The sequence below is a fragment of the Ascaphus truei genome, chromosome 6 (assembly GCF_040206685.1).
Source record: "Ascaphus truei isolate aAscTru1 chromosome 6, aAscTru1.hap1, whole genome shotgun sequence".
NCBI classification, from domain to species: domain Eukaryota; kingdom Metazoa; phylum Chordata; class Amphibia; order Anura; family Ascaphidae; genus Ascaphus; species Ascaphus truei.
In genome coordinates this window covers 83,473,057-83,497,458 of record NC_134488.1, presented here as the reverse complement: position 1 = coordinate 83,497,458, position 24,402 = coordinate 83,473,057, and the positions used below count along the sequence as shown (strand labels likewise).

At 41.3% G+C, this 24,402-nt stretch overlaps 1 protein-coding gene across 7 annotated transcripts in view; it reads left to right on the top strand.

Moving 5' to 3' along the window:
* The window catches only part of NPHP4 (nephrocystin 4), a 264,867-nt gene that overhangs the window by 228,019 nt on the left and 12,446 nt on the right, over positions 1-24,402 (top strand). For 6 of the 7 annotated variants that reach the window (XR_012802230.1, XM_075604944.1, XM_075604942.1 and 3 more), the window contains 10 exons: positions 3,559-3,687; positions 4,133-4,344; positions 9,901-10,127; positions 11,234-11,423; positions 12,369-12,452; positions 14,742-14,898; positions 16,145-16,230; positions 17,265-17,350; positions 20,641-20,812; positions 23,396-23,575. Coding sequence is in view for 6 of the 7 variants with exons in the window: in XM_075604944.1 (XP_075461059.1) it covers positions 3,559-3,687; positions 4,133-4,344; positions 9,901-10,127; positions 11,234-11,423; positions 12,369-12,452; positions 14,742-14,898; positions 16,145-16,230; positions 17,265-17,350; positions 20,641-20,812; positions 23,396-23,575 (1,523 nt within the window). In the remaining variant the exon portion in view is untranslated. The remainder of the gene's footprint in view (positions 1-3,558; positions 3,688-4,132; positions 4,345-9,900; positions 10,128-11,233; positions 11,424-12,368; positions 12,453-14,741; positions 14,899-16,144; positions 16,231-17,264; positions 17,351-20,640; positions 20,813-23,395; positions 23,576-24,402) is intronic. The other variant, XM_075604943.1, reaches the window with a different exon arrangement.

Here is a 24,402-nt window from a genome sequence, read left to right as displayed (position 1 = left end):
TTATTCCTGTCAATACAAACTTTATACTCACCTCTGGTGCGCTTTGTGTTTTCTCTGACCAGGGAGGCTGTGAGGTAGCTCCTCTCTCCCACCCCGCCCGGAACCAACATGGAATGTACGAATTAAGACAGAGACTGGATCTGGAAGTATAAAAAACCGCGGCTATTTATTAATAACAACCAATAGGGTATATGCCAGTCTCTGCCAGAGTGCTCCTTTGACAGGAGGGGGAGGGGATGGTCAGCTGGTCCTTGAACCACTTACCCCGTGCCCCTTAACAGCTGGGCCCCTGTGTCCCGGTCGTTGTCATGAGTGGGCTCCCAGAAGTCATGTCTAAATGACCCTGCGCACTCGCACTCCCCCAGGCTTATACAGCCCAGTTCCCAGTCTGGCAAGAACAAGCAACTACCCCCCAAGAGCCGCCACCTAAACATTCCCCCAAGAGCTGCCCCCTTTAAACCCCCACCCTTAAACTGGGCCTGTACCGCCAGAACTGCAAGGACCCTCTCCAAACCTTCCTGCACCCTCTAAACCCAATCACTCCAGGCATGCCCGAACACCTGTAGTACTGAAACCTAGATAATGGTACCCAGTCAGCATGCACAAACGGTTGCCCCGCTAGGTCCTAAGCCAAAATACGCCCCCAGCGTTTGCACAGGGCAAATCCTGCTCCCCGGCAAGCCCAGCAGCGGAACCCATGCTCACCTTCCCTACTGGCCGTTTTGGATCAGTGAATATGCAGCTGCAGCAAACCTGACCTGAGCACTGCGCCCCCCGCCTACAAACCTCCCCCTTTCTTTGTGGCGCAGACTAGTTCCCCTATTTGCAATGCCCCGAAGAAGGCTAGGGTGAAGGCCGCATTGAATAGCCTCGCCTCAAAGCTGAAAAGCAGACCTGTTCCGTTACCTGAACAGCTCCTCCAAGATTTTGGTGGTTACCTGTCTCCTGTTGTCGTTAGTCGATGCCCCCTCAGCATTCCTACTATGGCCCACTTGAATATAAATGCTTTCGTAGCGTCCGCCCTCCCATCTAGCTTCAAGAAGAAGAAAATCCAGCTCAGCATCTTACCTATGGACGTTTCAGCCAGCCCCTTGCTTACCACTTGTAAAACTTATCGTATGATGGTCTCCACCCATGTCCCGTCCCCCCCCAAACTCGTTTGCAAAGCCTGAGTAGTCACGCGAAGCCGCCGCATAAGCCTCCCATGTACCCGGAGCCATGGACGCTCACACTAAATTCATCACTACGTGGTCCCCAACGCCCATTAGCCTACCGGGCAACGCAAGCCGATTTGGTCCGCCTCCGGCACCCACTTCCGAAATTCTGTCATCTGTCCTTGGCCTGGAAGGGGGACGCATCCTAGGTGGCGAGCCGTGCTGAGCCTCGTCTTCCTCCATTGCCAGTTCCGCGTCATCGACCGACGCCGGGGGCCTCACCAGCAGCCCGGAACGCTGCGATCCTAGCGGGGGCGCTCTGCACCGACGACTAGCCGCCTGCAACCGCTGCAGGGGCTGTGTCACACTCCCACCACCTGCAGGCCACCACCTGCAAAAGCTGCAGGTGGCCGATTTGCACCGACACCGCCTGGACCGCCGCTTGCGGCTGTTTTGTTCTCCCACCACCTGCAACCTCTACTGGTGACCGTCTTGGTCTTGTCTTGGCTTTCTCAAACTTACTGCACCTGCCAATGTGGCGGGCGGCCATCTTGCTACCATAACGCCCGCAGTGGATGCGGGCGGCCATCCTGCGCCCCTCCGTGACACCCTCCCTTGCGGCTCTGTCACCAAAGGCTGCCGCCCAGCTTGCGGCCCTTGTCTTCCACCTGGTGCATCCCGCGCTGCACCCTTTGTGGGCGGGCCCCATCGTCCGCTCCATGGCAGGGGCTGGCCTCGACGCATGCTTATCGTGTGAAGTGGCAGGAATGCACCGGCTTTGTCCGCTACTGTGGCCTCACCTGCCTGTGAATAAGCTGTCTAGCTGCTGTTCTAACCAGCCCTCTTCATGGTTCAACGCCTCAGCTTGGAGCAGATTAAATTGCTCAGCTACCGCTAGCGCCATTGCTAGTGTGGGATGAGCGCAATATCTGCGAGTGTATGTGTGTTTTAACTTGTTCAGATGCGTGCCTACAGGAGCAACGACTGGCCTTCTTATGGAACCAACAGAGAGCGTGCATGTGCGTGAGTGTTAGCAGAAACGCAAGGGATGCCACGAATCCAGAGAGGGTTGGAAAAAACTGTCTGGTTGCCCACTCAGAAATCCTAGCTCTATGCTATCGATGAGACACCGATGGAATTGCTCGTGAATGGTTGCTGTGTGTGTGCCCAACGCCCCTGAAGATGCTGGCCGTGAGCAGCCTACCATTACCATAAAAGATCCCCCTTCCCTCAGGCGGAGCGTGATCGAGCCTGTGCGTGTCGGATAAATGAATGTTTGCATACTTTGTGATTGCTAGCAACGTGTGTAAGAATGTGTTACAGTATGAAGATGGAGTGGTGAGCGTGTTCGTGTGGCAGTAAGATACACTGGCGACACACTTTATTCGAGCTTGGCTAGTCCCACGAATTCGGGTATACCCGGGTGTATTGAGGTTTGTGACTGTTTTCTGCCCGAGTGCATTGAGTTATTTTCCGGCAGGGATTGAAGCATTTTATTCCCGCTGGCTGCAATACTGCACAGTATATATATATATACTGCATTACAATTCATGAATTTATGCCATCAGATAGACACGCGAAGCATTGCAGCCTATTAAATACTAATCATTATCATTTAACAGATCAGCCGCCCATCAGCCAGGCATGAACCCAGGCTGGGAAGGCAAATGCAACGGGGCTTGTCAGAGGTGAGGAGTGGCGCATTCCAGGTATCTGCCAGGTACATACCGGGTATTTGCTCGAATAAAGTGTGTCGGTGCAGTAACACAACCACACTGTGTGTGTGTCGCAGGCAACTGAGATGCAAACGGATCCAGAAGAGGAAAGAGTAGCTACTCGGTCAATGAAATTTCCAACTATTCGCTGCCAGAGGGGATGGGGTTCTACCCCGCCGGTACCATTCCCCGCCCTCTTCAGAGCTCCGACTCCGTTCCCACACCTCGCACTTTCCTTCTTTGCTCTACCATTAAGATGCCAGCGCACCTACAGTCAAACTGTAATATAAACCAGTACTGTAATATAAGAGTACTAGCACAGGCCCTGCCCACTTCTCTGGACGTTCCAAGCTACTGCCCCCTCTAGATAAAGCCCCAAGCGAGCATTCTAAACAGTTATATTTGTTTTTTTTGGCAGACCTGAGAGACGGGGACTAGCCCCCTGGTCAGGAGGCCCCCTGTTGATGGCTAGGGGGGCCGCTTTCCAATTCCTGGTATCTCTCACAGTCCACTGATTTATAACAATTTGTTATACTGTACAGTTAGAGCCTTCTATGCCTGATTTTTGGTTTCTCAGATACACTATAGGTGTTTCATTTAGTTGTCCTGGGTAACACTTGATATTATTGGAATAAACAGTATGTTATTTGAAAATTATAAGGCAAGTGAATTTTTTTCTGATGTTGCAGGACACCTTTCTGAGCAACGATTAAAGAGATCAGAATCACTTCCAGCCTCAAAGTCTCGCGTTATTTCCGCGCATGATGGTACAAGTGGCTTTCATGGAGGCAGCCTGTTTTCAAGTAGGGTTTCTGTTGGTAAGTAAACCAAAATACCACCATAAAATGTAAATAAGAACACATTAAAAAAAAAAAAAACATTTATCCTATAGTACTATTAAGTGATGAAGTGACAAAATAGCCATTATTTCTGAATGCTATTACATTATGCGACATCTGCTAACCAAATGAAAATGTGCTATGTCTGAATTACAATTAACGTTGGAGTCTACAATTGACCTAAGCAATGAAAGAACCAACCCTTTTCAGATGGAAAAAACACAGGTAGAAATGGCAATAAAAGCCCACAATCATGCTTAATTATTCTTACAGCACAGTCCTGTCTCAGAAAAATGGCAAACCTTGTACTGAAGCTGTACAATACTGATTAATATATATTTGATGAATCACTTTAGACACATTTATCTGTAATGGCAATCCATTGTGGGATTAATTTTGATATAAACCCTTTTATGTATTTTAGCAGGGAAGAATATATCCCAAGCTCAGAAGTTGGCTGAACTAGATGGTGAATTGGCAGCAATGCTGTTCAGTCGAATGAAAGCGGTTAGTATTGCATACCAGCACACAAACAGTGAGACGGATGCCATACAAAGACGCAAGATGGAGAGGATGATGGCAGTGCGACAGCATGAGTCACAAGAGAACACTAACTTACCTAAATCACTTATATTGGTAAGTAAAATATCATATATATTTACATTTCTTCTATGTAATGGGTAAATAGTATTCATATTTTTTTTCCAAGTAAAAGGTGAAAAGCAACAACTTTAACAAACAATTAAAGTTCATTTTCAAATGATTAAAAAATAATTTCTAATTTAATATGCACTATTCAGTACAGAACTACTGTATACTGATTTAAAAAAAAAATTGTAATTGAGAATGTAACATCAGTTGTTGGGAAATTGCATGTTTTGTGAGACATTTGTTATTTAATAATCGTATTTAAGTTAATTGCATAACATTCATCTTTTTCTCTTGCCTAAATGGGAATGTTGCAGTATCTGCAGATTTGAATAGGCTTGTTAGCTCAACATCAGTATTCATGATACAAACAGTTCCATTGCCAGAATCTAACTTCAGTTTCTGGGAAACCGCTCCTTGAATGTTCGTCGCCTAGTGCAAGGGGTTGGCAAACTGCGGCTCCCGAGCCCGGCTCTTTTAGCACCTACATGCGGCTCTCCTCTGTCCGCAGCTTGCCGCTCCCCTGCTGGTGCCTCTCTCCCTTACTGTGCTGCAGGGGGGGGGGCCAGCCGGCGCTGGTCGGGCCTCTTGTTGCCACCCGGCATCTCCTTAGCTGCGAGCCTGCCTCCTACACGGTCCCGCGCCGGGTCTCTCTGATGCGCCGTCATAGAGAGGCACAGTGAGGGAGACAGGCAGCAGCTGAGGAGTAGCAACCCAGGACAGTGAGGAGCGAGGCAGGCCCAATGTAAGCATGCTTGTATGTGTATGTATGTATGTGTATTGGGAGGGGGCGGGGGGGTAACGTGTGTGTAAATTATGGGTGGTTGTGTGTGCGAATTTGGGGGGGTAGTAAGTGTGTATTTTTGGGGGGGTAGTATTATGTGTGTGTGAGTGTTTGGGGGGGTATTAGTGTGTGTACAGACGAGCCAACGAGTATTCTAAAACTTGCCTTAAACTAGCCAGGTACATGCAGGGTACATTTCAGTGACATTTCTGCAGAGACTAATGGCCCATCGGATTAACACAGCAGGGGTTCCTGGCAGTCCCATTCAGTTTGAATGGAACTGCCAGGGACCCCCGCTGTTAATCCGATGGGCCATTAGTCTGTCTGCAGAAATGTGTGAAATGTTGCAGCATGTACCCAGCATGTACCCAGCATGTACCTGGGTCTTTTTGGAGATTGCCCCAGGTTTGTTTAGAATAATCGTCGGCACTACAGTATGTATTTGTGTGTGTGTGTGTATTTGGGTGGGGTAGTGTGTGTATGTATTTAGGGGGGGGGTAATGTGTGTGTATTTTGGGGGGGGGGTAGTGTATGTGTGTATATGTGTATGTATGTATTGTGTATTTGAAAATGACAAACTGTTTTGCACGGAAAAACAATGAAAAAAATAACAAAACAAAGGGACTTATTATAGTGAAATGCATTTTATTCCCCCACATATTTTTTCTTTTGCCATCTTCTGTTTAAAGATGGTGTGTCATATTTTAATGCTTATACAGTATATACCTATTAGTGTGTGTACAGTATATGTATGTGTTTGTTGGGGTGTAATATTCATGCACGTGTTGCAGCTCTCGGAATATTTTGAACAAATATTTTTTTTATAAAATGGCTCTTCTTCCTTGAAAGGTTGCAGACCCCTGACCTAGTGGCTACCAACAAGACCAGTGCAGTGTCGTTTTTCTATTAATACACTGGCTCTCATTCTTATTCCACTTCTGAAAAGAGCAGCCAAACATATCAGACAAAAATAAATGAATAACTTTCCAATGTATTTGTCTTCTTTTGTGTCCTGTGAAAAATGTATTTTTTTAGGGCGTGCATTCTTATAAGATTTTTTTTCTCATTTTAACAGTTTGCTAATTATTGTATCACAATAACTTTCAACAAAAGAACAAAAATAAGTGTTGATTGAGAATTTGCCTGTGAATTCAAGATTTCTCAAATAGTCTTATCATAAAAGTGTTTACTTACAGATGGCAGTGCTATACAGAGTCCTCCGGGACAGAAACAGTTAAAGATGTCTGTGCCATTATTCCAGCTTAGTCCAGCTTCACAAACTAATACTATACAAGGCGATTCATTAGGGGAGGGATCAATATGTTCAACTGTATTTATCAATCAACTGTATGCAATCAAATCTGTTGGGTAAATCTATAGAATATCAGAATTATTGTAGGAAAAAATCTCATCATTTCTGTTCTACAAATGAACTGTGTAATCCTTAGGATTTGAGGACAACCAGTTCCACAACTAGAGATGTGCGAGTTTACCACAACTCTGTTTTGCGAAACGTTTGATAAAACTATTTAAGTTTTATCTAAAAGGTCCATTCCTTACTTACATCATCTGCCTTAGTTGGCTCTCTCAGTGTTTATGGAATCTTTGTAAATTAAACTGGAGACCTGAGGAAGAGAGAAAACTCTCTAAAGCTTGTCTTATAATAACTATGTCCAACTAAAAAAAGGTATCACCTAATACTGAATTACTCATTTACTCTGCAGCCAAATTGTCGAATTTCACCAGAAAATTCAAACAACATCCAAAGTCTGAAATACTGCTTTTGGTAGAGTGATACCGTGAAAATAAGCTAATTTTAATATGCAAAATATATGCAAATTATTTAAAGTAGCATATTTCCCAGGTATCTTAAGTTTGTTCACAGGTATGTCTCCATGTGAGCTGCATTTGACTTGTTGGAGATATACAGATGTAACAAGATCTAATGTCTTCGGAGTCGCCAGTGGTCAGCACTGAAGGATTAATGCTGCGAGGATCCCATTCAGAAGCATGGGTCCCCTGCCGCACAATCGCAGCCGACACTGTCCCCAGCACTGCTGACTTTTGCTTGTTTGTCCGCAGCGCTGGGGGGAAGTAAGTCTTACTACATCTTTAGGTTGGTACGGTAAATGAGATCACTACTCAATTGGCCTTCCTTCCCCTGTCTCTCTTCTCTCTCTCCATCTTCCTCTTCAGTAAAAGCCCTATTTCAGGGTCTGGTTAAAAATGCTTCACCCATTTTTGGCAAAACTGTCCAAGTTTGCAAAATGATTCGCGACCAAATGTAACCCAGAGTCCCTGACTGCAACGGAAGCACTGTACCTGTTTGTCAAATATGAATGTGTTCATAAATGTTCTGTATCATTGTCCTTAAGAAGAGTCCTAGAACAAAGTGATAACAAAACTCAATTATGACTATGCAGCAGAATGTTTATATGGAGTGTCCTCAACCATAAGAATGATTGGATCACTAATATACTACTATGAAGTAGGTGACTTAAGGAAGGTAGGAGTGCAGAGCCATCGGGAGAAAGGTCAGAGTTCCGGATTCCATATGAAAACAGATTGTGAGCAGGCAAGGGGCGCTGTGCGGAGTGACAGGTGTGGGCCCTAATGGTTAAATGAGTGGAGGGTTTAGAGCACGATTGGTTGGTTTCGTTTGGTGGGCAGATGACCTTCAGTGGAGAGAGCATTGCAGGATGCGCCACAATAGGCATGCAACGTTCACTGCCCTGGATGGCCGGGACAAGCCGAACCCCTTCACCAGTCCTAACTGTAATCCCCTTCTAGCAGCCCTGAATGATGGTGATATCATTGCTGAATGAATAAAGATATGCAGCATATAGAAATCTAAATCAGAACCCTGAAATATCTGGTCAACTACATTTTTGTTGCTTGCTGGATGAGCAATACTCGCTCAGATTAAAAGTGGAAAATTGCACCTCCTATGTTTATCTTTTATTCCTTTTAGATGATTTGTTTTATGTTTTTAAAGGTTTCTCCAGTATACAACACAATATATAGATATATATTGAGACTGGCAGTCTCAGGCTAGTGCTTCACAGCCTGAACAAACATTCTCCATGAGGTAACATAAATGAATATGTCAAATATGTGTGATATTAGAGAGACCTTGATTGTTTGCAATCCAGGTGCAAAGTGAGTATACTGTACAATAAGTCTTGATGATTTATGGTCTGTTAAACAGTGCCCCTTAGTGAAATGAAGTAATGTTCAACTGTCTGTTTGAGTAATGAATCAAAAGGGTTACAGCACTGCTAACAAGTGAGGGGAAAGGAGGTATAGGAGCGGTGGGTAAGTTTGATAAGTCCCAGATGAATAACGGACAACCCAAATCACTCCCTCCTTAGTACAATCGCTTGTTTAGCCCCCTCCTTTTCAGACCCAAATACAAAATTGCACCTGAGAGCACATAGATGAAAGAAAGTAACTATAGAGGACTACTCTCAAATTAAAGTGACTGAGGACACTTCCACTGTGTTATGTAACTGCACTCCAAACCTTTCTATCAGAGTAGCTTCTCTGTTCAGGTTTTTTGAAGCCTTCATAGATAACCCTGGGATTATTTGTGTGATGAAGGATGTGATAATAGGCAGCAGAGGTTGCTATGTGCTTACTCTACTACACGTATTGTGCCTAAATGAATGAATCACCTACAGATTGATTAATTAAGAAAAAAATACAGTAATAGCGGAGATTTAGCATTCCATACTTAAAACACTGTCATTTGGCAATTATGTCATATTCTAGTCTGGATATTAGGCTACTAACATGTAACTGTATGTTCTGTGAAAAATTATATATGATTTGCACAAAACAACATTTATAACCAATAGTGTTGGAAAAAAATGAGATATATTTTTAGCTCAGGGCCACCTGTAGCAGGGGACTGGATAACTACAGTAGCTCTTTATTAACACCAAGGCATGGATTGATCAAGCAGCAATGTGTGGTATTGCACCCTGCTTTAATGGTAACTGCCATTCAAGTCAATGGCTGTAACCGCCAGATTGGGATACAATACTTTGCACTGCTGCTTGATAACTCATGTTCTTTGGCAATGACTGACTTACTGTATACCTCTGCTGCTTTTATCAGTTCGTTGACCAGCTGTACTCATGACATGGGTAAGAGAATATACAAATATTTATTAGGTTTCTAAATATTGCATAACAGAAGAGACGGATGAGGCACTATGTAGATACGTTAGCAGTATTCTAGTACATAATTCAACTTTTGCTCTCTGCCAGAAACTATCATGGAACAGAATATTGTTTATTTATAACAAAGTCCTTGATTAATGTGTTTTGGGTTTTTTTATTTCACAAATCTCAGCGTTCTGGAAAATTAGAAAAATTCTTCTGCATGGTTACAACATTTCTGCTTTATTTGTCTCTTATACCTCTGCAAAAAAAAATACTCATGGTGAATCATTAATTACAACTGCAAAAGAACACAAGCTTTTTCAGATTAATGACCATATCTTTTTTTTGTTTTGTTTTTTTTGTCTAAGTATAGAATTAGTGGGACATATGTTTTTTTTTTTTAATTATTTTTTTTATTGCAGGCAACATTCCTAGTGAATTTAACTTATTGGAGTTAGCTAAAATCAGAGGACTTGGGGGTTCTAAGAGGAAATAACATTTCAACAAAAACGAAGTAATTGTGCATTTTGAACAAGTTAAAGGGTTCTATAAAACAGAGCTATTGAGCTGTTTTTATCTTCTTTTTGTTTTTAGGCTCAACGTGAGGAGCGCACTCAGCACACCAGAGATTTGCAGATCATTGAAGCATATAGAGAACGTACCAAGGCAGAGTGTATCTCCAGCATGCTGAATCAGGCCATTACTTCAAATTACACTGTCTATGCTACACTGGGCACTGCTGAATTCTTTGAGTTTGAACTTAAAAATCCTTACAATATCCAGTACACAGTAACTATTGAGATTGATAACACAGACCTCAGGTAAGACAATAATTGTCATGGCTAGCTTAACTACTCTTGTGGGTTTTCACTGTTTCTTGTAAATATCACAGGTTGAAATGTTCATATTTTTTTTATCATAACTGTGTAAAATTACAAAGAAAATGTTGGTAATTGGCTTGTAAGACTGTGCTCTTTATGCTGACAGTTCTACAGTAAGATAAGGATGCATGGCAACCTACACCAACAATAACCCCCCAAAAACTAAAATGAAGAAGTCATGACATAAACTGATTGTTCATGTTGTGCTGATCTAGTTATTGCTGAGTTTTAGACTGTTTTATTATTTTGCTGACAACAGCTGTTATCACAACTTGTTTTGATGTGTGAATTGCAGCCCTTCCCTACAATGCCATTTTCAGCAACTGATAAATCCAGGATGCAGCTACAGAATATATAAGATGGCATTGCTAGCAATAGCATCACAACTATTGTGTAGCATAATATAGATTCAATGTAGGTTGTAATACCTTTTTGTGTGTAAACAATAACATAGATTGTTATAGTGTAGAGTGCTTTAGAAACCTAGTAGGTTTCTTCTTCAAGTGTAGTACAAAATGTCATCCTACATGACCAATACAGCTTCTAGAAATTTTAACTAACATACTGTAATATACAATGGCAAAAATAAAGGAAACATATTTTTGTGTGATGAGAATACTAGATTGCCACTTCAACCACTGGGAGCTACTTCAATATGATTATTGTCATTAGATTTCTGATTTATCAAGGATATCATATCAGAAAGGCAAGATAGAGTTCTGATATCAACACACATTTTCAGTCAAGTTGAAGCAGCTAATTTAAACATATCTTCACTATGGTAATTGTGCAGGTATTGTTTTGGAATCTGGTAGGAAATGGTAACGTTGCTATGGATTTTACTTTTAACACGAAGACTGTTTTGAGAAACATACTGTAATTGACTACAATTGTGAAACATAGTACATGTTTACACATACTGTACATATCTATAATATTGTTATGTTGGCTTTAATAAATGAGCCTGGTTGTGTAGTGTATGCTTGTGTGATGGTCTCAGCAGACATACATGTTTCTATTGTTTTGTTCGCTGTTTTCTTTCTCAGAGTCATTGTGGACACACGGGAATGGAGACATTTTAAAGAATTAACAAAGACCTTGACACCTGTAGAGGAAGACATGTTTCATGTCCAACAGAACTTTCTCGCTCCTCAGATATACCTGCGGCCCAAGGAGACAGTTTACATACCATTTAAGTACCAGACTTTCTGTGTAGACCACATGTCCATGTTGCAGGTGCGCAGACTTGAAGTTCTTGGATTTAAAGCAGCAAAACATGTGACATCTTATATGTTTTGTTTTTTTAAATAATTCAGTTCTGTAATATTAGGTAATAATGAATTTTTTTGTTTTTGTTTTTATTTAACTCATAATACCCTTTTTAATGAATTTTAAAGTATCCTTTGATTTCTATAGCAGGTTTTATTTAGCACACCTCCCAAGCAGTGCAATATCCTTGCAACACTTTCCTCTTTGGGATAATTTGTTGCAAATGTTCCCAGCAGTTTGACCTACAGTAGTAAACTGTAACAATAGATAATGTTATCTCAGTAATATAAGAATATAATGTAGCTGCTGAGTTACACGGACTGAAAATAATAATTAAAAAAAAGTTGAAAAGTAGTATTGCTGCTTTAAAACATGAAATTCTAATGTTCTCAAAATATAAGATACACAAACTACAATAGTATTCCTTATGTTCAAACATTTATTTAAATTCATATGTTTATGTTTATTTTAGAGATGTGGAGCACATTGCGAAGTATAGAAATACAGTTCAGGCTCCATTAACATTGTTCATGTTTATTTTATTCATACACAGCTGTTTCTCTATTTAATTATCTTATCCTACAATGAATTTCTACATTTCTTCCAGGTGATTCCACTCCTGTCACTTCTATGTGAAATCTAACACTTCTACTGGATTCTTATAGACTGAATTTAGAGCACATCCTGTCTGATAAGCTGTAATTTAACAGCTATTTCCTTCTGGGTAGTGCTAAAATTAAAAGCAAACGATACACAGGAATAACAATGATGTACAACTCCAGTGAAACGTATCTGTTCTTGTATATAATAAAGTTCCACATAGGTTTAAATGTATGGAAAGGTAGCCTATAAATCACATGTTCCAAAAAAATGTATGAAATGTATGTTTTATTACTCGTCTATCTATGGCAGGGTCCTGATGCAGCTGGATTGCACAAAGACACAGAAGGGCTGTCACAGTACAAACAAAATGCAATGTCATCCAAACGCATTAAGGTAAAGAATAAATATATGCATAATCAAGAGATTCTTGAGGAAGCCATTGTTTATAAACACCAATTTTTGATCCCATTTAATTACTTGAAAATAGAATGTTCATTATTCATTAAGGCATTATTGATTAAATTGTGCAATTCTGTAAACTTCTAGACCAAAGTGAAATCAACAGATATGCTCCTGAAAACCTCAATATTCTGTTTCAAGAGAAATGGAGATGCATAGCAACAGGAAACATTATACAATTAATAAAAGTTCATTTATTTTATTTATCAAATGTTTTACAGGAAGTAATGCATTGAGAGTTAACTCTAATTTTCAAGTATTTTCTGGGCACAGAATTAGGATGCCAGATACATGGTTACAAATACATGATTACATTAAGTGAGCAGGGTTATACATTATATACAAGACATTGCATGCACATTAAGGCTGGGGCCATGGTACTCAGACCGTGCGGAGGCATCCTTAAGGCAGTGTTCGTGTCCATGTGGCGTGCGGGCACGTCCGCGCGAAAGCAGGCGGGGGAGCGCGTTGCATGAGAAATCATTTAAACTGATTTCTCAGCGTGACAGGCGGATCACATGAGCGGTTTGCCCAATGAGGGCGAACCAGCTCTGTGACGTCACTAGGAACGCCCCCAGGAACGCTCCTTATGGCCTTGTCCACCATGACCAGAGAAAGCACCCGCTTTCCCTCAGCCTCTGCGCGCCTCCGCACGGGAGAAGGTACCATGGCCCCAGCCTAAGAGATAATATATGTTATAGGCATATGTAACAGTTACAGACCAAATTAAAATGTGAGACTGCTTTAGTTTTGAAAGAATTTAAACTGGTGGCGGCTGTGAGAGTCTCCGTTAGATTATTCCAGTTTTGGGGTGCACGGTAGGAGAAGGATGAGCGTCCGGATACTTTGTTGAGCCTTGGGACCATGAACAGTCTTTTGGAGTCAGATCTCAGATGATAAGTGCTGCATGTGGTAGGGGTGAGGAGCTTGTTCAGATAGGTGGGTAGCTTGCCCAGAAAGTATTTGAAGGCAAGGCAGGAAAGGTTAAATTTGCGCCTAGACTCAAGTGATGGCCAATCTAGTTCTTTGAGCATTTCACAGTGATGTGTGTTGTAGTTGCATTGGAGGACAAAACGGCATATTGAATTGTAGAGGGTATCAAATTTGCTAAGGTGGGTTTGGGGTGCCGAGCCATATACTATGTCTCCATAGTCAATAATTGGCATTAGCATCTGCTGTGTGATACGCTTTCTGACCAGCAGAATTAGTACTGGAAAATGTAGCATCTTTGTTAAGATTTTTATGTTGAATTCTCAAGCCTGTGGGTTCACTTCCCAACATGGTAATATACACACTGAGTGATCATAGGCAAACCATTTTACTGCCTTCTGCCTGAACTTAATGGCATGCTCCTGCAGTAGGTTTCAGTAAAATGACAGGTTGTTGCCTCAATATGCCCATTGAGAATTTACATGCAATTTGGCATATTAAATGGTCCTGCCAGGGTGCATGCATTGTTCCTCAGTATAACAGCAGTCTGCATTGCAATTAAAAGAAGTTATATAATAAGTTGGTATTCGCTCTAATATTTAGTTTTTCTTAGTATTTTTCTATGTTGACTTTAAACATTATTTCAGATTTGACTCAACATGGTGCTAGTGGACTTAGTATTTTGGTAATTTTACATTGTTTCTTAAAATGAAACAATCTATTTTTATTATTTACATTCCATTAGCTTTGTAGCACAGTGTGACTGTCCATGTTTACTTTGTTTTTGAAGTATATTCTTATTTGCTTAGCAATATTTCTGTGAAAAAAAAACAAGTTAGATTTTTTTTTTTAACTTTTGATTTGAGTTTTAGAAAAACAAAGGAAAAGGGATACAGAAAATAGAAAGTGGGGGTGGGGAGGGGGGGGAAGCACCACAATTTAAACACAGGTATCCTAAAATATAACGACGTTATGACCACATCACCGCCCAATTCTCAGAATGACCAGCACTCGGAGAAAAAATAAATAAATAAATATATATAATAAAATACAACCCTCAATCCACATTGCTTCAGAGATTCACATTTTCCTCCTAGAATTCCAGGGCTCCCATACTTTTTGAAATGTTCTTGTGTTATATCTCACATAGGCAACTCATACACTCTCTACACTCTAGGGCACTAGTTGGACAGTAAAGTAATAAATCAATATTTATCTTAGCATACAAATAATTTTTACTTCACTTATATTTTATTTTCAAATAATGCTGCTAATTCTGTTCATGATAAACAGGTTTCCTTCAAGGCATCAGATGGAAAACCTATTGCAATTCTTCGAGTGAACATTGAACCTCAGCCACATATTATTGACCAGACATATCGATTTTATCACCCAGAACTGACTTTCTTGAAAAAATCCATAAGATTACCTCCATGGTACACTCTTCCAGGTACACGTTCTTTAATTGATACTAAGCAGCTTGTTCCATATCTGCAGAAGCGGATGATTAGGCGATTTTTGTGTGAAATTCCTCATTGACTTCAATGGAGAATTTCGCCCCAAAAGTGCAAGACCAATAGCTTTGGCGGATATACAATAAACCCATAAGAGAGTGACACAATGACATAGGAACGATTGGCGTGCACACATATATTCAATGTCAATTCTTTAGTGCCTATTCATTAAACTTTAAGCTTTAGCATGCAACATCACCTGAACTTTTGCAGTATTTATTAATATTTACAGTACGTAGAAACATTGCTACAAAAAAAATCTTTTGCATGCGCTTTCTGCATGAAATGTATTCTATTCTATGCAATACTGTATGTCTTTTCCCTTCCTTGGGGATGCTACACTTGCCACACTATAAAAAGCTAAATGGTTCTCTGAGAAAGCAAAAGCCGTGGCTGACTGTGAGAGTCCTGTATTTCCAAAATTGGACCCCTTTACAGAGGGATTACCCGCTGCCAGAGAATGCTGCCCCAGGGGAAAGTTAGTCTGGGTACATCTGTAGAATGTGGATTTTGAGGAGAAGGAGGTATAAATTGCTTCTATCATAGTAATCCTCTCTCCATAGAATGAGAATATTAAGAATAGGATAAATATTTTACATACTGTATCTGCTCTCTTTCTCTCCTTAAAAATCACAATCTCGCATGACTGGGGAGGCAGAATCTCTAGTTGGGAGTTTCCTGGTGAAATACAATCCTGTAACTTATTGAATAGCATGTGAATACCTAATTTTGCATATAACATTTGCATACCACACGGATTTGCACAGTAGGAACCAAATTGCGACCTAAAATGCATTCTGTGCAATAAAAACCCATTCTTGCAGTTAAATTTTGTGTGAACTGCAGAGGTAGATTACATGTAACCATGTTTTTTGTTGCTATTATATGTTTTGTACAGTATATAGTATTGTGTTATTATATACCAGTCTTCCCTGGGATTTGTTTTGATGTCAAAGCTTTTACACAGTTTATCTTATTTGTCTATAAAGTTGCAGTGCAACACCATTAAACATTGCACAATCATTCACTTGGTGACAAACAATTCTTAACCTGTATAAAACTGGAATTCACCATGTCTTTACAATACTGCTTACCCAACTAATTCTGTTGCCACATTTAACCAAAATATAAGTAAACTCTGAGAACAAAATTAAAACTAATCTGGTGTCAAACTTTTTCTAGGTGCTCCTGTTGGCATGCCGGGTGGGGAGCCTGAACTTAAAGTTCGCTGTAGCGATCCTAATATTATCTGTGATACCAAAAAAATGGTATGACTATTTAACAAAAACATTATTTTCCTCCTTTACATGTAAAGTAGAATTATCATTATGGTTCTTATCCTTTATATTTTCTCTGTACCCATATGTATGTGCGCTATAATATTTTGTCATTACAACTAATACGTACTGTCTTGTAGCGCGGGTTCCACTAAACATTTTTGCAACTGCTTTAAAGCAGCATTACATATTTGAACCGTGTCCAGTATTTTTAATAATCTAAAGTTACTTGTCGGTAGAGAACTGAGGCTGAAGAAAAGTGTACTGTAATGTGGCACCTTCAATAATTGCAACTGCTTGTCCTACAGTCTGCTCCTAATGTTCTCCCAAGACTTCCAATCACCACGAGAGAATCAAGTACTGTAGGTCAGGACTCCCTTTTACTGTAGCTTTGACTTTATTACAGGCCAGCAGGGTTCATTCATGCACAAAATCAAAAGGCATGGAAATGCTTTGAAGAATTTTGTTCATTTAGGAAAGTGCCTTCTGAGACAACGTTTCTAAAAATACTCCTCATTATTCAAAGCACAATGTAATGTTCATTATCACCGAGGTTACATCTTTGTCCTTTAGACATAATGTACAATACTGCTTTTACAAAAAGAAAATCTACAGCTATATTAAATTGCTTTAATGATATACAGATGTGCATACTACTGATCACACATTTCCAGAATAGCTTAAATCTTTTAAAATTGTCCTTTTCCCTACAAGACTCCTACTTGCAACAAGCAGGTTTAATGTTCCTTTCTTGGGATTCAGAGGAAGGAATAACCACACGTACTGTATGCAAATATTATTGAATGTGCTTATTATTTGGCAGTAAAGGAAATTGTATTGTAGTAATTGAATTAAGGGTCATTAGAAAAAATTGTTTACACCAATTACTGGACTGGCTTTAAAAATGTAAAACTATGCCTCCGTTTTCATTTTACACGATTTGTTGTTCAGCTTTATTGGGTATGAATTTAGCCAAATACCTAAATTAGCTTAATCATTACTTCCGAATGTATGCATTTACTTAGGGTCCTGGAGAGCCACAAGATGTGTTCTTGAAAGTTGTTGGAGGACCAAGCCCACAAATCAAAAAATTCTTTCTTGCACTTTACACGTAAGTATAGGTCTCAGTAACAAGAAGATGTAACACACACACACACACACACACACACACACACACACACACACACACACACACACACACACACACACACACACACACACACTACATCAGGACAGCTAGCCAAGCTTTATATATATATATATATATATATATATATATTTTTTTAGAATTTGTGTACCACCATGTAAAATGTGTACTCTTTCAAACTAAAATATTTGCAATTGTTTGCCTATCTAAGTAATGTGAGTGAGTCCAACACATGCAACAAGGGCACAACTGACATAGTGAGCAATATTTTCAAGGAAAGTTTTCTAAAATAGCACTGTAAAAAGGCAAAACAAATATTATTATTATTTTTTTTAGAACAAATATTTCTGTTTTAACAGTAATCCGTATAAGACAGAATCCTACAGAGATCTACAGATAATATTTTGTTTATATTGTATCTTGTGTTGGCGATATGCTCAGTGCTATAAAGACATATTGAAGGCACACAGAATCTTTACCTTTGGGGGGAGGGGGCATAAAACATGTTATCGTCACGTTAATGCTAACATGCAGTATTCACTCAAATCTGTCATTGTAACGTTAAGTTGTTACGTTAAAAGCATAACATTTGTGAAAATGACATGCTAATTAGCCATCATTGTAAGCATTCCCCATTCACTAGACTCGGTTATTATTGACACGACTGAATAACATTATGTTAAATAAGTCTTAGCTTAACTTGGTGTTCGCTAATGCTTATTATAAAGGGAACATACAATAGTAGATACAGTACATGTTCATTCCATGAACCTTTGCAGGCAAGGGGTTAACTTCCACCTCCCTTCTCCTGCGTCCAAGCTGGTCTACAGTAACGAAAAACAGACTTGCTATTCCTTACAACTTGGAAACAAAACTATTAGAACGAATCTACTTAAATTCTTTACTATTTTGAAATATTAGGTTCAATGTTAGAATTAGGATTTCATATCTTTTTATTTTCTACTAGCTGATATACTCGGCGTTGCCCGGAGGCAGGGAGGGGACGGGGGGCGTGAAAGGCAGGAAGGGGGCGTGAAAAGCAGGGGGGGGGCGTGAAAGGCAGGGGGGGGGCGTGAAAGGCAGGGGGGTGTGAAAGGCAGGGGGAGGCGTGAAAGGCAGGGGGGGGCGTGAAAGGCAGGGGGAGGCGTGAAAGGCAGGGGGGGGCGTGAAAGGCAGGGGGGCGTGAAAGGCAGGGGGGAGCGTGAAAGGCAGGGGGGGAGGCGTGAAAGGCAGGGGGGGGCGTGAAAGGCAGGGGGGGGCGTGAAAGGCAGGGGGGCATCAAAGGCAGGGGGGGCGTCAAAGGCAGTGGGGGCGTGAAAGGCAGGGGGGGGGCGTGAAAGGCAGGGGGGGTGTGAAAGGCAGGGGGGCGTGAAACGCAGGGGGGCATCAAAGGCGGGGGGCGTCAAAGGCAGGGGGGGGGCGTCAAAGGCATGGATTCCTCCCCCTGCATTTCCTCACCCTGCATTTCCTCACCTGGCAGCATGCCGCGCTCCTCGGGCTGCCACTGGTTCTCTCCCCCCTCGTGGCCTCCGCCGACTCCCGGTGTCACAAAGGAGCTATTGCGCGGCTGCAACTCCCTGCCGCCCTCCTCCTGCTCCTCGAGGATGTTGAGACGGGATAGCGGCGTGTGGGAGTGGGGGGTGAGCCGTAGAGAGCGTGCTCTGGGGGCTGGGGGGAAGTGGGAGAGCGCCGGGGAGCGGGCTTACACATGTCACCCCCCAGCCACGCGTGCGCCGCCATCTTACCCACTCTGGCGCCATTTTCGTGATCACCGCAAACAAAAAGGCGCCAAAAAAAAAAACCCCCCATCTCCTAGTGAAGCACTTTCAACCGGAGCCGCAGATTCGCCAGGGATGGGGATGTGCCGGTGCGAACGTGCAGAGCTGGCTTTGGAGTGAGAGGAGCAAAGGGAGAGGGAGAGAGAGAGGTGAGCGGTATAGGCGAGGGAGACACCAGGGTGCGGTATAGGAGGGTGCGGGGGGGGGGGGGGAAGTGGGTCCTTCCGGAGGCTGCCTGAGGAAAGTGAGCGCCGGGGAGGGAAGTGAGCGCCGGGGAGGGAGGGAAGTGAGTGTCGGGGAGGGAGGGAAGTGAGCGCCAGGGAAGGAGGGAAGTGAGCGCCGGAGAGGGAGGGAAGTGAGCGCCAGAGAGGGAGGGAAGTGAGCGCCGGGGAGGGAGGGAAGTGAGCGCCGGGGAGGGAAGTGAGTGTTGGCGGCTGGGGCAGGAGGACCGCGCCGCGCTTCCCCTCCATCCGGGAGCCGGTGCAGGGCGCCCGTGAGGGTGAGTGTGATGGGGGGGGGGGAGAGGACACACAGAGAGAGAGTGTGTGAGAGTATGTGAGAGTGTGTGAAAGTGTGTGTGTGGCCGAGGGGGAAGAGAGTGGCAGTTGGGTGACGTCAGACCCACCAATCTGATTGGCCAGAGGCTGAGGACCAATCACATTCACCGCAGATAGCACTAACCTTTCGATTTTATATATTAAGATGGCCCCGTTTTACTTGCAAATTAATATTTTTGTATTTGATACATTTCACTTTTCCACCATGATTACATAATCTACATTGATATTTTTCAGCAATACTCTATTTTTCAGCAATACTCTCTTTTTCAGAAACACTCTATAACACTGTAATTATATAGGAACTTGATTATAATTTGGCCTTGGAGTTATTGTACTTTCTCGCTTGTTAATTCTAAAACCCTAATTAGCCTATCACAAAGTATTATGTATTCTATATTCTGTGACAAGTGTTATATAACTTTACACATTTTATAACTATGAATAGAGGCTGGAACAAAGATTTACAATTCTATGGAAAGTAGCAGCAGAATACTTTTGGCAAAGGGAAACTGACCTAGGGGAATACAGTTAAAAAAATGTTTATGTTTTAAATTTGGTTCCATAAGTTGAGATGTGAAATTTTCAGTTTTAGCTTGTTTATTTAGCAATTATTTGCCCCAAAAATGTTGTGATTTTGTAAATGAAATTTTTACATGAAAAAAAACCAAAAACTGAAATGTTGCCATTGATTTTGATATTTTGCTAAATTTACATTTTCAATATATTTTTCTGTTTATTGCATTACAAAATATACACATTGTGGTCATGTGACCCTGTGGATCTTTTGGGGGGCAACTTTGCTATTTTTTTCACCCTCTCTTTTTTGTGGCAATGTTTCACACATCTCTAGAAGTATTATTATATATTGGGTAAAGATATATTTGAATGGTCTTTTTGCTCCATTTGTTTTAATCAGGGACCCCTGGCTTGCTGCTCCTATACAAACCTGGCAGATATATCTGCATTCACTCAAAAGAGTAGATGTTAGTTGCATAACTGGTCAACTGACCCAGCTCTCTCTGGTTCTTCGTGGAACACAAGTAGTTCGAAAAGTGAAGGGTTACAGTTCACACCCACAAGAACTAAAGGTCAGTCTTCATATTGAATTTCTATGTAACTCCAATTGTTTCTTTTGAAAATCAGATTTTTTTTGGTGGGGAGACCTACTGTATTTTGGGAAGCTTGACAAATCTGCAGGCAATTGAATTGCTGTGGGATATGTCTTCAATATAGATTTCTTGCTATGGTGTATGTCCTTACATTTTATTAATAGCTTACTTAATAGATTATTTTGCTTTCAAATGTCTTACTATGTATGACGTTCTCTCAGAAGCAAATAAGTGAACGTTTCAGTATTTTTTTGGAAATTGCATTGCTGTAAAGGCCGGGGTAATGTAATAAGTAAAAAAAAAAAATAACCTTCACTTCATCTGCAAGCTGGAGATATCTTCCTGTAGCTGTTTTAATCATCAAACCCTGCTCCATATCAGGTATGGCATTGTTTGCTTCAATTGCCTCTTAATTTAACTTAATTGCAGCTACAGATTAAAAACACAATGTTGACTGGCATTTATCATGACATTATCTTCAGTTCTAAGATGAGTTTATGGTTGGCTAAGAAGGACGTGTGACGGTAAGGGGGTGAACAGGCTATATAATGAAGATTAAGCCCACTGGTTACCCCTGAAACCGTGGGGCCTCTGGCAGCTACATAGCACTATAAGTCAGGGGCCAGGTGTCCTTATATAAAAAGTTAGTGACCCCTGCTTTTCCACTTTCCATGTTCCCTTTGCCCCAGAGTCATGAAACGTTCTGAGTGAACGTTTTAGGGGGGATATTTGGGTAAGAATACAATTATTTTGTTTGCAGGAGTTCGGGAGCAGGAGCTACTGGTAGTACCTTAATTCTACCCGGTGAGCAGGCATGATTTGCCGGTACGTGGGTGGAATTACACCGGGGCTGCCCAGTGTCCCCCAGACTCCTGGTTTTTGAGCTCTGATATCTCAGTCCTATTTCCCTTACAGTCATGAGTCTCCCCAAAGTCCCCCATGTATTAAAATATGTTTTCTGTGTTTTATACATTTATTATAAGGCTCTATGCAGTCAGCCAGGGCATCTGCTTAAGGTGCCAGCAAATCTGCATATAGTCCGTAGTTCAAAGAGGAGACTGGATGTTGAGCGGTGTCAGGGTGCCAAGTGGCCAGAGCAGGGCGGAGTACTGAGTCCGGAGAATAGAGACTAACTGCGGGGAGGACAATCTGGTCTGCCATACTTAGTGAAGCCTGCCCAGTAGGTGGCAATGTGTTGACTGGGGGAAGTGTCAGAATATCAGCACGTTTCCCATTGGTCAATTCGTATGTCCCGCCCACGGGGCATCCCGAGCCGTCTTGGCACGCCCCTTCCTCTGACGTCAGCCAAGAGATAAGCCCCTGTTTCTATTGGCTAATGGGATAGAGTTCCCACATTCTGATTGGTTGCTCCTCCTACCTCCATGCTAAGGATAGCTTAGCGGAGTGTATGTAAGGAGATGGCCGAGGCAGAGAACCAGACCATCCAGTTACTTCTGTCGATGAAGCTAAGGCGGGCTTTTCAAAGGGGCTCTGTTGCAAATTGCAGAGCAGCCGGCTTCGTTTTGAAGCTAGGAAAGTCTGCCTCGCCGAGACTTAAGTCCCGTCTTTTGCGGCCAAGTTCTACAAATCGAATGTAGCGGTCGCCGAAAAGAGGACCAGGAGAACTGGGTCCCTGTTAGGGTAAGCTCATCCAAGCAGGTGCCCTGCCCCTTGGAAAGCCTAGATTTTCCCCCCAGACCCACTGTAAGTGTACTTTTACCTGTATATTGTGTAATTCTTCATGTTGTACGTGGGTTTACCGAAATAAACTACATTTTGTTTCTACTACCTTGTTTTGCCTAATGCATGATCCCGGTACAAATATTAAAGGGGTTCAAAGCTCTTGGTCTCCCGTGACAGAACTCCCCTGACCTCAGATACTTAAGAGGAAAGAAAAAAAAGGTGCCCAAATTAGTAGTAACATTTAAACTTAGAATGCTGGGCTAAGTATTTACAAAAGGATTTGTATTAGTTGATTGTTATTTAGAGTTCTATTTAAAAAAATGTATTTAAGCAAGCCCATGCTGGGTTGGATAAGCCCCTATTAATTTTGTCTTTCACTAGCATTCTAAATTCTACAGTACTTTGTATTTCTTGCATTCAAATGTTTTTTTTTTTTATCTAGCCAATTATACTGTTATTATTTCTTTGGGGGGAAATGCACTAAGCTTTATTGGAAATGAGGGCAGTAATGTTATGACTGTGTCTCTTTCTGATAATCTCAAAACAATTGGTCACTTTGTCTGCATGCAAAGTTTCAGTATATTGAAAAGTAATGAAACATGAAATGACTAGTGCAACAAAAATATGTAAACAAATATCATATCATATTTTATACCAACTAGTTTATATTTACAGTGATTTATGTTGGATTATTTGGGTAGCATAACTCTTAAAAGTGAACTCAGAAGTAGTTCTGTCAATTTCACATATTTTTGCATCAGTAGCCCATATACTTCAATGTATTCTCACATTTTTGATCTTATACTTTAACCGTTATCCAAAGATTATTTGACCCAGTTGATACTGTCCAATACTGTTTATATATTGTATTTAATACAGGTTGATCCAGAGGGTGTGTTTGTACTCCCTCCAAATGGAATACAAGATCTTCACATTGGTGTACGTCCTCAGAAAGCAGGTGGTAAATTTATCTACCTCAATATAGTAGATGTCGATCATCATCAGCTTGTATCATCCTGGCTGGTGTGCATTTCTTGCAGGAAGCCTATAATTTCCAAGGTAATTATATAAGATAAAACATTAAAAACAAAATGTCTCTATTTTTGGAACGATGTATTACTAATGAGAAAATTAGATAGAATACAGTAATAGAATTACATTACATTCAAAGAAGAGAATCCTTGTTTGAAGTTATTCATACAAAACATACAGAGACATGTAGAGATTGTAAGAACAAATGTAGGTGCATACCTACATAACACGGAAGAAAAGCAAGCATGTTGTGTGGCATGACAATTTATTTCTTGGGCTGGTACAGTCTGAAAACTCAATCCAGTGTTCACTACCATTAACTTAAATTGTAGGTAACACCAGATTGGGGTGTGATACTGTGCTTTGCGGCTTGGTGAAACACGGTCATAGTGTTTTTCCAGACCATGGTTATGTTTTGGGAAGGGGGATTACTTGTCAAGACTTTAATATGAAGAGATGAAAGTGCTGTAAGTGAAAAGTGCTACAAAGAGTAGACAACCTTGATCAGAAGGGAAGGGTCTATCAAGAAATTAAAGAGTCTAGCACCATGGCAAATAATATTTGGCAACATTTTGTGGAAAGAGAAGAGCAATTTAAGGAGAGGTTATGTAAAACCATATTTATCAGAGAATTAAATGATTTGGGCAACAATATTTTGGCTATACCACTTGGGAGTAAATTAGAAGCAAGGTTTGAAAGGGAATAACCAAGGTGACAGAGTATAATTAATAATACACATTGCATATTTAATTGTGGCTTTACAGAAGACAGTGTAGATCTTAGCAGTGTTGCAGAGGAATAAATGACAGGTTTGTGGAAGAGCATGAATGTGAGAAAATAAGGAAAAGTCCAAA